Raw genomic sequence first — 12890 nt, 5'->3', positions numbered from 1 at the left:
TGGGGCACTTTCTGGTAGGCATTGTGGATGGGGGCACTCTCTGGTAGGCACTGTGTGAATACACTCTCTGATGGGCACTGTGTATGGAGGCACTCTCAGGAAGGCATTGTGTATGAGGGCACTCTGTCAGACACTGCATGGCGGCACTCTATGGTAGGCACTGTGCATGGGGGCACTCTACAGTAGGCACTGTGCATGGGAGCACTCTGGTAGGCACTGTGTTTGGGGGCACTCTCTGGCAGACACTGTGTATAAGGGCACTCTTTTGGCAGGCACTGTGTGTGTGGGCACTCTATGACAGGCACTGTGTGTGGGGGCACTCCTTGGCAGGCACTGTGTGTGGGGGCACTCTATGTCAGGCACTGTGTGTGGGGGCACACCTTGGCAGGTACTGTGCATAGAGGCACTGTCTGACAGGCACTGTGCACAATAAAGATACAACCAGTCAATGTCTTAATTCGGCTAGTACATTTATTGCATGTTCCATATATACATTAAAAAAAAACAACCTATATTATAAATAAATTAAGCTCTACAAAATGCTTCTATGGGTAGCTAAACTTGAGTGTCAGACGGATGATAGACATCTCTAAGTCTGTCAAACTTTGGTCCCCATTCACTTAGGTTAAGCAAAGTCGAATCTTCATTGGTGCTAGAAGAATATAGTGAACTCAGGCTCCCAAATATTGAGTTATTGCCTTCTGCACAGTATATATGGAGAGCATCGGGAGGGTGGCATGTCTTATCATTATCTGCTGCCCAAACAATATGAGCCACATACTCCTGGGAGTTGGAGACACTGCCCTCAGTTTTGGTCTCTTCAGAATGGAAGGGTCCTCTGTATCTATCGGCATTGAGCAGATGGTCTGGCTTATGATAAAGCTTTGATGTTCTTGGTTCACTTGAGGTAGAACTGAGCCGATGGGTATTTGCTTGTGTTTGCTTTCTATGTTTCTGGAGGTCATATCCATTCTGAAAATAGAAACTGCTCGGTTATATCATAGAGAGGAGTATGTACAGTAGACTGTCTTTATACTGTTTTCATAGTGAAGATAGTTTTCATACATATTACTTGCATTTTCAACATTTTAGTTGGGACACTCTTCCAGACTATGTACCATTAATGATAAAAAAATATTGTTGAGATTAGCTCCAGAATACAGCCTATTCCCATTACAGATAGTGATGGCATATATGGGTACGCAGGGAAAACCAATGTAGAGGTTGCAGGCTCAAAGGTTCAATGCGACCCCTACTTTTTCAGGATCGGTGGGGTCTAGGCAGTCGGACCCCCATGATCACTTTCTGTGATGGGAACAATGCTTTAACTATTAGGCTGGGTTCACACGACCTCTTTTCAGACGTAATGGAGGCGTTTTACGCCTCGAATTACGCCTGAAAAGACGGCTCCAATCTGTCTGCAAACATCTGCCCATTGCCTACAATGGGTCTTACGATGTTCTGTGCAGACGAGCTGTCATTTTACGCATCGCTGTCAAAATACGGCGCGTAAAATGACGGCTCGTCAAAAAAGTGCAGGACACTTCTTGGGACGATTTTGGAGCCGTTTTCTCATAGACTCTATTGAAAACAGCTCCAAAAACGGCCGTAAAAACGCAGCGAAAAACGTGAGTTGCTCAAAAAACTTCTGAAAATCAGGAGCTGTTTTCCCTTGAAAACAGCTCCGAATTTTCAGAAGTTTTTTTGTTAAGCGTGTGAACATACCCTTATAGTATAGTATATTTCCACCCTTGAACACACAGTTTAAACTAATCTGCAAACAGTTGAGTAACTTTGTAAATGCATTACATTACTTATCTTGTACTGATCCTGAGTTGTATTATAGGTCCATAGCTGCATTCACAATTCTGCAGGCTTCAGAGCTGTAATCTTTTAAGCAGTCCTTGCTGGCATACTGTCTGTATAGCATTTGCTCTGGTGATTTGCATGCTGGGAATGGTCATGTTTATAACAGGCACTGATGTAAGAAAAACAAATTGGCATTATAGGAGCTTAGGAGCCTCCATAGCAGATTCCATCATATTTGCAGCACAATATAGCGCAGCATGCAGCGCTATTTTGTCCGACAAAATTACGGAAACTATGATGGAAACCCGACGGAACCCATTAAAGTAAATGGGCTCCGTCGAGCGCCGTTGGTGTCCGTCATTTGACTGATCCAGCGCTTCTGTTTTTCTGTTCCTATGATAGAAAAGTATAACCGGAAATTGTAGCGCAGATATGAACAGAGGCTGAGCTGTTAGGGATGCATCTGACAACAACCTTTTTAACTGTTTCAATCACAAACAGCAGAATTATGAATGCAGCTCAGGACTATTATACCGGATGTATATCATACTCATATATAAGATCAAATTCTAACTCTAAAATTAAATTCTAGTGAACAGATGCAGATCTGCTGAAAATTTAATTCTGTATTGGAGCATTGTAGTCACGATCACCATTTTTTGAATGGCATTCACTTTGTGATGTGGTGATTGGCAACACAACAGCTCCTGTGACAACAGTACTTTCTGAATATAGGCTGCAATAAGTGGCAGGCCTGTATTCTGCTAACAGTCCCTAAAGGATATCATTGGGGCATTTGGATAAAGCTTGAATGATCAGTGGGTCCAGCTTAAAAAAAAACCTCTTTTGATCAGATATACTTGGCCATACATTTCCCCTGCAGCGAATACTGCAGGGAAAATGTAGTATTGCATGCCGGACATTCAAAAGAATGGAAATGCATTGAAGACATGAATGAAGTGGGTCCCCCAGAGTAGGCAGCCACTTTTTTCCTGATTCATTTCTGTCATATGACCATTCCACAGCAACATCAGCTGATATAATTACATCATGTGGATCCACCATTGTTTTAATAAAATAGAATGAGTCTACGCCAGTCTCTGCCAGCAGTTATTTATCATGTCCCCTGAGTTAGGGCTGGTTCACATCAGCGTTGGGTTTCCGTTGAGGAATGGTGACAAACGGAAACCATTAGCAATGTTTCATCACCATTGATATCAATGGTGATGCAAACGGAAGCTAAGGTTTCCGTTTGACTTTCCGTTGAGGGGTTCACCCGACGGAAACGTCCGACGGAACCCCTCAACGGAAAGCCAACGCTGATGTGAACCGGCACTTAGCTCTACACACGTCTGCACGCTCTCTTATATCCATAGTTGCTGTGTGCTCACCTGCTCACTTACATCATACAACTCAGGACTGGCTCACTGTCAAGGGACGGAGTCACAGCAAAAGCATGAAAAATGGCTGCCTGCAGAGACCGGCAAGCTTGAATTTTCTGCAGGTATTTTGGGAAAAGTGCTCCCCTGAAATATAAAATAAAGCAATTTTGAAGTAGAATAATATAAATGTTTAATGGAATGGAAATAATGGATTCTCTACTTACAATGACCTTTGTGTCTTTGTTGTTTACTGTTCCGCTTAGTCTGTCCGCTTTCTTCCAGTGCTGCAAATGACAATAGAATTGATTTGTTTTAAAATCTTACTCTTATAAGGCATTTGTCAGCAGACTTCTTAATGTAAAGACATCTATAAGATTCCCTGGAGAGACGTCAGTGGGCCTAAACGGCTCCTTATCCTCTGATGGGAAAGGGCAGGGGCTGAACATTGTTACAAACAATATGCGGATGAGCTAGTAATTTCGACCGTCGTGGCCAATCAAATGCATTGAAAGGGGTTCATGTGACCACTCCTATAGTTTCTGTAGAGATATGACTGAAAGAGAATTTAATTTGAATATCATTTGTTAATCAGCAAGTTCGATTCAAGAATCCGAGTTTATTGGGTATAGATGTGCATAATTTCTTAAGGCATCTGATAGATACCATAAGGCCCCAAGCACACGGCAGTCTTTAAATGGAGGCTGTACGAAGGTATACGGAGTCCTTGCAGATGTGTATAAGGCCTTAGGCAGTCCATGTGCGGCTGTATAGTACCTCCATACAGTGCCGTATTATGGCAATGTTCTCCCCTAGAAGCATTGCTCCGTAATCCGTCTAATGGATCATGGCACCATTTGGAATCTGACAGAAAAGACAAATTGAAATTGGAGGCATATGGAGGTCCAGTATGGCTCCATAAATCTCTCCCTCACTTATTAGGGGAAATGCTAAATGTTGCTAATACATCAAGCAAGATAAGACCAATGAGGCTCTATATTGATGAAAAGCATCACCACTGGCGCTTCTATGGCAACACTTCCCTTGTACTCCGCCGGTCTCTGTACACCCGGCCTCCAGCGATTATGTGTCATCACATGTCACTGCTGCAGCCTAGGATTGGGTGCAGCGGTCACATGTCGACACGATGCTTCATTGTAGAGAGACTGTAAATTTATGTTAAAGTCGGAAGGTGGTGTCAGTTGTGTATTACATTGAAGATAACACTGGTCCTGCTTATTTAACCACTTAGATGTCACGGTTAATAGTGACGAGGGGTTCCCTCTGTCATCCCACCCTCATGACCCGGTCGCGGGGCACCGATGATTGTCACCCCAGGTCTGTCAACTTTGTCCTCCTATTAAGACATGGCTTAATAAAAGGACGCTAAGAGCACAATACACTGCAATACATAAGAATAGCAGTGTGTTGTACTAGCGATCTAACGATTTAAATGTTAAGTCCCCTAGTGGGACTAAAAAAAAAATAATTAAAATATGCGTTCAATAACGTTTTTAGTTCTATAGGGAAAAAAATGAAAAGTTCAATTTCTTCCCCTAATGTAAAAAATATACAAAATAACCATAAAACAACCCCATAAACAATGAAGGAATTGCTTTTTATTCCACCTCACCAAATCATTTTGAAAAGCTTCTCGGTACATTATATGGCACATTAAATGGCGTCGTTAATAAAATACAATTTGTACAGAAATAAAAGCACTCCTATGGCTTTGGAAAGCGGGAAGGAAATAATGAAAAAACGAAGCGGCATGAATAGGTTAAATTATATGGACTTACAGATTTTGATGCGGATCCGCCAAAACTCTCGCTATCCAAGATGTAATGCCTTGGACGCTGACTTATTACATATGAATTGCATATGTTTCAGGATTAATGGATAAAAATCTTAGCAAACCCAACTTGGCAATACCTCTCGATCCCTGTATTCATCTCTTGGATGAAATGTCTGGGTGCGATTCCAGGCCTAATTCTAAAAAATGTGGGATTCAAAGATTGCTATTTTTGGCAAGACTTCTTTTTGCAACAAAGTGGATATCATCTTAACACATAACTTGATGACTTGTCCGACATGGTTTGCTTTGGGTCAATCTTTTTACATAAGCTTTCCATCTCGTTTTAATTTCCTTGGGTTAGTGGGGTCCGTTTATTGGATTTATATGTCCTCTAATTCGTAATAATTATACTGTCTTTAATCTTGTTTTAGTTTTGTAAGTTCTGCTTTTATCTCTGTACCTGGTCATGTTTTCCACTTTCTTTACTATAATTTAAGACTGTCCTTCGGATGTCCTCCCAGCTTTCATGCTCAGCAGGTATATGATAAACTCCTCCTTTCCGAAACTTAGACCGGCCCCACTGACTCCATACAGTATAAGAGACCAACAAGGCTGCAACAAGAAGATAATTTTTTATAAATTAACATTTATTTTTATTTTGATCTTTTTAAAGGGTTCAGCATTTGGATTTGCTTGTTGAACTGAAACATGAAATTGTATTATGTAATGTCTGTGGGAAGTTTTGCCCATTCAACCAAAAGAATATTTGTGAGGTCAGACACTGATGTTAGACAAGAGGGCCTGGCTCGCAATGTCCATTCCAGTTCATCCCAAAGGTGTTGGATGGGGTTGAGGTAAGGCCTCTGTGTGGGCATGTCTTTATGGACCATGCTTTGTACACTGGGGCACAGTCATGCGGGAACAGAAAAGGGCCGAACCATAAACTGTTACCACAAAGTTGGTAGCATACAATTATCCAACATTTTTGGGCATTGTGCATGGTGATCTTAGGCTTGTGTGCAGCTGCTTGACCATGGAAACCTATTTCATGAAGCTCCTGATGCACAGTTCTTGTACTGATGTCACTTCCAGAGGGAGTTTGGATCTCTGTAATGAGTGATATAACAGAGGGAAGGGCCATTTTTACATGCCACATGCTTTAACACTTTGTGGCCCCGCTGTGAGTTTGTGTGGTCTACCACTTCATGGCTGAGCTGTTGTTACTCCCATATGCTTCCACTTCACAAAAATAGCATTTGTGGGTGTGGGGCACTTCTAGCAGATCAAAAATGTCACAAACTAACTTGTGACAAAGGTGGCATCCCATGATAGTGCCACTGAGTTAAAGTTACTGAGCTCTTCAGAACAACCCATACTACTAGAAATGTTTGTTTATGGAGATGGTTATTTCTTTAAACACCTGAACAAATTCCTTTGGCCATATAGTGTATCTCGGTTTCACTTGGGAAAAATATTGATGGATTATTAGGATGTTTTGTAGTCTGTGGCCCGTCTTCATCTTTCCGAAGTCATTAGAGACTGACGGAAGCAGAAGGAGTATGATGCTGTAATGTGCGCCACAGCCACTTTGTTCTAGCAACTAGTAGAAATCACGTGTCTCTGACATCAAAAGTTCTAATTTAAGTTTAATTTTTTATGAAAAATCAGAAATTCAAATTCATTGTATACTGAAAAGATATTGACCTTTCTAATATACTTTGAGTAAGCATTTTTCACCACTATACAAAACCACATTCACCTGCTGGGAAATAAATATAATTTCTAGTACCCGGAAACCAGCCTCTGAGCCTTTCATGAGTAGCCAAGTTAAATGATATATTTTTCTGCATCCACTAGGGGGAGCTCACTGCATCATGATTTATTATGGATGTCAATGGTAACTGTATAAATTCCTTTGCACTGAGCTCCCCCTAGTGGTGGTTACAGGCAGACAGAATTCTATTATGTAACTCTATGGCTGTTGAAAGAGAAGCAGGGGATTTGGAGCGTTTTATCAGAAAAATAGAACACTGACCCCTTTAAAGCATTTTGGATCACCCTAAACACCTTCATAGACCACTTCACCACCCTAAACCACCATAAATATAACCAGGGTTACCAACCATTAGTACATTTCTGTGCAATCCTTATAACGGGAGAAATTGCTATTCACAAAATGGAGATCAATGCGCTTGGCAAACCCTGCTTTAAAAATCCTGCGTTTGTTCCAGACAATAAACTGCCCACTGAGTGCATGAGCCTCTACATGTATTTGAACTCAAGCTGTGGTCTGTACTTTTTGGCGTAGATAAGGAATACTTGGCAAAACTGACAAGCTGAGGTAGATTTATTAAGACTGGTGTTTCATATGCCAGGCTTAATATACAGATTGCTGGAGTAAGATGCGCCTCTTAATAAATTAGGCACATCTATGGCCATCTGTGCTCCAAACTGTCAAATCTATGCCAGCAATGAGCTGGTGTTGATTTGTGCTATAATTTACGCCAGATTCTGTCGTAAGTTATAGTAAATTTGTTGGGCCCCTGGCGGCCATGCCCCTTTTGCTAAGCCCTGCCCACTTTCAAAGAAAGTGCAGTCCAAAAATCTAAATTTTTCTCACAATTGCGACTTACAGTATGTGCCATTTGCGACTTCTCTATGTCACTAAAATGGCAGAGAAAAGTTAATGAATTCCACTCACTGTGTTATATCTAGTGCAGGGCTTGTGTTCTCAAAACATAGTTTGCAAGGAGTTTTCCTTTATTAAAAAATTCGAATATGAAAAGTAAAATAAATGATGGCAGAGAATCTCTTTAATGAGGCAATCTTGTGCAGAAGAGGAAAATGACAGGCACCTCACCTATGAAGATCAGAAGACACATACTGATGGCTAGGATGGATCCTGAGTTCAGACCAATGGCTTTCCCGGTCCTGGACAAGGCGCTCTCACAGCTCCTCCCCTTGTAGCCGTCCTTGCATTGACAGACATATTTATGTTGGGATTGCACTGCACAAGTGCCTCCGTTTCGGCAACTCCATCTTGTGCATGGCGACGGGTGACACTGCTTCTGCCTGGTCACATTGTTCATCACTTCAACCTTGTCTGCTGGGCATCTGAAGAACAAGACTTCTATTCGTCAAAATCATTTCACATAAAATAGTTTTATGAGTACAGTTTAAAGGACAACTCCACCCAAAATGTTACATTTTTATCTTTTATTTTTTTATAGGCTTATCTGTAGAGTTTATGTAAATGTTGACATGATCTTCAAGAGATCCACATATCCTATATAAGGTGTTTGTGTCTTGGTACACAAAACCTAATTACATTTTGAAGGTGTCTTAGGTAAAGTAGCAAAAAATATGTTTTCTTTTCATGAGGTTATGGCTTTCTTGGACATAAGACAGTACAATATATGTCTCACTTTAGAAGTGGTGGACTGCATTGTACGGTTTTGGTCATGTCTATCACTATAGGTATACCTAGAGCCTTGTCTTACATGAACATAACCAACTCCCTATTAAGTGGCTTTTGAAGGGGTTACAACAACCCTATTATATTTGCTATATTAGGGAATATGCACATCATAGAGGGGTCCCCGCTACGGACTTGGCCCATCCATGTATTGCATGGATGGCCATTTATATGAATGGCTGATAAGTAATACCCCCACTGCAGTCCATCTAAATGTCACAGGGGAATAGATATAGCAGTCACACCTAGGGCCCGGTGCCTGAAGAGGCCCAAAGGCCCCTCTGCCACATAAGAAGCCACCAGTATTATACATGGCAGGCGGGGGCCCTGTTTCAGATTTTGCATTTGGTCCTAGAAGATTCAAGTTACACCTATGAAATTTCATATAGCTGCAGCCCTTGCCACTGCTTCGTGACCTGTTGAGATTGGGCCCTATGTCAAGATGGCACCCAACCCCCCCCCCCCCCCCCCGCATTATGAACCAGCACAGAGCTTCCTTTTCCCTAAACTGCAATGTCCCTAACCATGGGATAGGAGAATAAGCATAACAATATATGATGTTATGCCGTTAGGTCCAGAATTGTTTGGACAGAGACACAATCTTAATGATTTGGGCTCCACTGCCACCACATTGGATTTGAAATGAAACAACTGAGATGCAATTGACATGTAGACTTTCAGATTTAATTCAAGGGGTTGAAAAAAAATATCCTTTAGGAATTGAGAAACGTTTAGGAATTGCAACCATTTTTCTACACAGCCTCCTCATTTCAGGGGCTCAAAAGTAATTGGACAAATTAACATTACCAAAAAATAAAATGTTTTTTTGTTTTTTTTAATACTTTGTAGAGAATCCTTTTCTGGCAATGACTGCCTGAAGTCTGGAACCCATGAGCATCTCCAAACGCTGGGTTTCCTCCTTTGTGATGCTTTGCCAGGCCTTTACTGCAGCGTCTTCAGTTGTTGCTTGTTTGTGGGTCTTTCTGACTTAATTTTTGTGTTAAGCAAGTGAAATGCAGCTCGATCGGGTTGAGATCTGGTGATTGACTTGGCCATTGCAGAATATTCCACTTCTTTGCCTTAAAAAACTCCTGGGTTGCTTTTGCAGTATGTTTTGGGTCATTGTCCATCTGTCCTGTGAAGCGACGTCCAATCAACCTTGCTGCATTTGATTGAATCTGAGCAGAAAGTAAATCCCTGAACACTTCAGAATTCATCCGGCTGCTTCTGTCTTCAGTCACATCATCAATAAACACTAGTGACCCAGTGCCTTCGGTAGCTATGCATGCCCATGCCATCACACTGCCTCCACCATGTTATACAGAGGATGTGGTGTGCTCTGGATCATGAGCTGTTCCAAGCCTTCTTCATACTTTCTTCCTCCCATCATTCTGGTACAGGTTGATCTTATTTTCTTCTGTCCAAAGAATGCTGTTCCAGAACTGGGCAGCTTCTTTATTTTTTGTTGTTTGGCAAAGTCTAATCTGGCCTTTCTATTTTTGAGGCCGATTAACCCCTAGGCGCAACTGTACGTCCCTGCTGCCAGTGTCTTAGCGCACAAGGACGCACAGTTACTGAGTGGACCCGGTGCACACTGTCGGCGACCGTGTGCACCGGGAATCGGGAGGTCAGCTGTCGCTGACAGCTGACACTCCACTCTTGCCGACCAGCGGTCCTTTGCCGCTGGTTTCAGCGAATTAACCCCTTAAATTCGGCGATCGTGTGCAATCGCCGAATTTTGGGGGTTTATAACATATCGGCAGACCCTGGTCCGAAATCGCGCGGTTTGCCGATAGTTAGTATGGCAAACGGAAGCCAAACAATGGTGAAGTCACTGTGTCGTTCCCGATGCACACTGTCGGCGACAGTGTGCATCGGGAACTTGGAGATCAGCTGTCCCCGACAGCTGACACTCCAGTGTTGTCGATCAGCGGCTCATCACCGCTGATTTCAGCAATTAACCCGTTACATGCGGGGCTCGATTGCGTCTCCACATTTATTTTATTTTAAAATCTTTATTTTTGAAATTTTGTACAACAAAAACAGTATCAACAACTATACATGTACAGTTTCTTAGGATCTCGAAAACATATTGCTGGATGTATAGTAAAGTACATTGAAAAACTATAATACAGTTCCATCGTATTTCTGGCTCACATTAGCATTTGTAATCCGTGACATAATGGAATCCAAACAACATGTGAAAATTAACAGTAAAAGAAAAAGAAAAGAAAAAGAACTAACTAAAACGGTACTTTATTCCACCAATTAGTGCCTTTGCAATTGGTATCTCTCAATTTTAGCACAAAATACACATTTATTGTTTTGAATAGAAGACCTCCGAATTTAAGCCTTTGCAAAATGGGGGAGTATACTTCATCATGTTTTGGGAATTGACTCCCAAGTGCACCACGGTGCCCATAGTTGTATGAATTTGTCGTGTGTTCTAGATTCCCAGCTTGATAATTCTTCCAGCCGAAACATTTGTCGGACTCTGTTGAGCCACATTGGTATATCGGGGGGTGTCTTATCTAGCCACTTTATTGGTATAAGTAGTTTGGCTGTCATAATGAGCAGTGAAGCCAAATCAAATCTAGTGAGACAGCAGTCAGCTGATGGTAAGTTGACTAATATAAGAGAGGGTGTGAGTGTGATGGACGTGTTACAGATTGTGTTGACCTGCGATTCGACGGATGACCAGAACGGTTTAATAATAGGGCAATCCCACCATATGTGTACTAAGCTACCCGGAGAGCTCCCACATCTCCAGCACCCATCTGATATATTATCGTACATTTTTGCTACTATATCCGGGGACCTATACCATCTTGTAAGTAGCTTAAAAGCATTTTCCTGAGTTCTAATACATCTGGATAAACCATGAGATCTCTTAAATATAGCTGAAGCATCCTGTGGAGAGAACACCATATTCAAGTCTCGCTCCCAAGCACAAAGAAATGAAGGCTTTTCCTCCGCCTCATAGGTGAGCAGCTTATTATATAGAATGGAGATCAGTTTTTTGGGCAAAGAAGTAGCACTCATCAAGACCTCGAACCAAGAGAGGGTACCCGTAATGTGATACCTTTTCAGAAATTCCGAACAAATACCTTTAAAGTGGCCATATTGTGCTCTGGACCAAGTTCTTCCCACTCCCATGGCCTGGAGATTATCTATTGTAGGTACTTTCCCTCCTTTAAATAGATCTCCTATTGGAGTCGTTTTCAGCGATCTCCACAAGTTCAAGGGATCATCAAAATTGTGGTCAAGAATGAATGGGAGCATGTTTGCCGTCATCAAAGGCGAGGGAAACGAGACTTTAAACATTGGTGTCAAATAAAGTTTCCTCAAGGACAGTATGCCCTTCAACAATGGGTCTTCTCTGTCCCTCTTCGCCACTCCACTCTCCCCTCCCCATAAAGCTATCTGGGTCTGAGTCTTGAAATTCCCTAGAGCAATTTGTTTAGCTAAGGTAGTATGGGTACTAGCCATTAGTTCCAGACGAGATCTGAATTGTATAGCTTGGTAATAGCCCAGTACGTCTGGGAGAGCAAACGCACCTCTTGCTTTTGGGAGTGTCAGTAAGAAATTCTAGGTCTAGCTTGTTGCCATAAGAATCTAGAAAACAATCTCCTAGTTTCTGTGAAAAAGGTAGCAGGGATGAAGATCGGGCGGCCTGCATCAGGTATAAGAACTTAGGGACGATATAAGATTTTAATAAATTCTTCCGTCCCATCCATGAAATCATTGGCACTCTCAGTTCCTTCAACTGAGTTGAGACGGATTTCAGCAGAGGGGGAAAATTAAGATGATATATATTCTGTAAATTGCTAGAAATTTTAACTCCCAAGTAAGTGATAAACTCTGGGGCCCACTTAAACGGGAAGTCCCTCGATAGGTTAGAGACCACAGGTGGAGACAGTGTAACATTTAGAGCCTCACACTTGGAGTGATTGATTTTAAAATTGGATAAGGTCCCAAAAACCCCCAACAATTTCAATAGAGCAGGGAAAGCAGACATAGGATTTGAGATAAGCAAAAGCATGTCATCTGCAAAGGCGGCCACCTTATGTTCCCTATTCTCCACCTGTAGTCCCCTAATGGCACTATCTTGCCTGATAGCTTGTATCAGTGTTTCTAAAGTTAGTATAAACAGAGTGGGGGAGAGTGGGCAGCCCTGTCTAGTACCATTCTTTATTGCGAAAGAGGAGGACATTAACCCGTTCACTCTCACCTTAGCCGAAGGGGAGGCATATAGAGTAAAAATTGCTTCCACAAACCCTGCAGGAAAACCAAATTTTATTAATGTGAGGTATATATACTGCCAGTTCACCCTATCGAAGGCTTTTTCTGCATCTGTACCTAGCAGCATTAGGGGCTTATTGAATTTCTTTGCATAGTCTATGGCATGTAGTACTCTATAAGAGTTATCTCT

General features: G+C 41.9%; 1 protein-coding gene across 1 annotated transcript in view; it reads right to left on the bottom strand.

The window, feature by feature from the left end:
* Positions 1-453: 453 nt before the first annotated feature.
* LOC142652449 (neural-cadherin-like) overlaps positions 454-12890 on the bottom strand; it is an 89031-nt gene continuing 76594 nt past the window's right edge. Inside the window, exons 31-34 of the mRNA XM_075828087.1 lie at positions 7844-8097; positions 5444-5595; positions 3416-3475; positions 454-972 (exon numbers count right to left, since the gene is read on the bottom strand). Coding sequence (XP_075684202.1) covers positions 556-972; positions 3416-3475; positions 5444-5595; positions 7844-8097 — 883 coding nt within the window. The 3' untranslated portion in view covers positions 454-555. The remainder of the gene's footprint in view (positions 973-3415; positions 3476-5443; positions 5596-7843; positions 8098-12890) is intronic.

Source organism: Rhinoderma darwinii, chromosome 5, assembly GCF_050947455.1.
Source record: "Rhinoderma darwinii isolate aRhiDar2 chromosome 5, aRhiDar2.hap1, whole genome shotgun sequence".
In the NCBI taxonomy this organism is placed as follows: Eukaryota; Metazoa; Chordata; class Amphibia; order Anura; family Rhinodermatidae; genus Rhinoderma; species Rhinoderma darwinii.
Note: the sequence above shows the minus strand (reverse complement) of the source record. Positions and strands in the feature narration are given on the sequence as shown.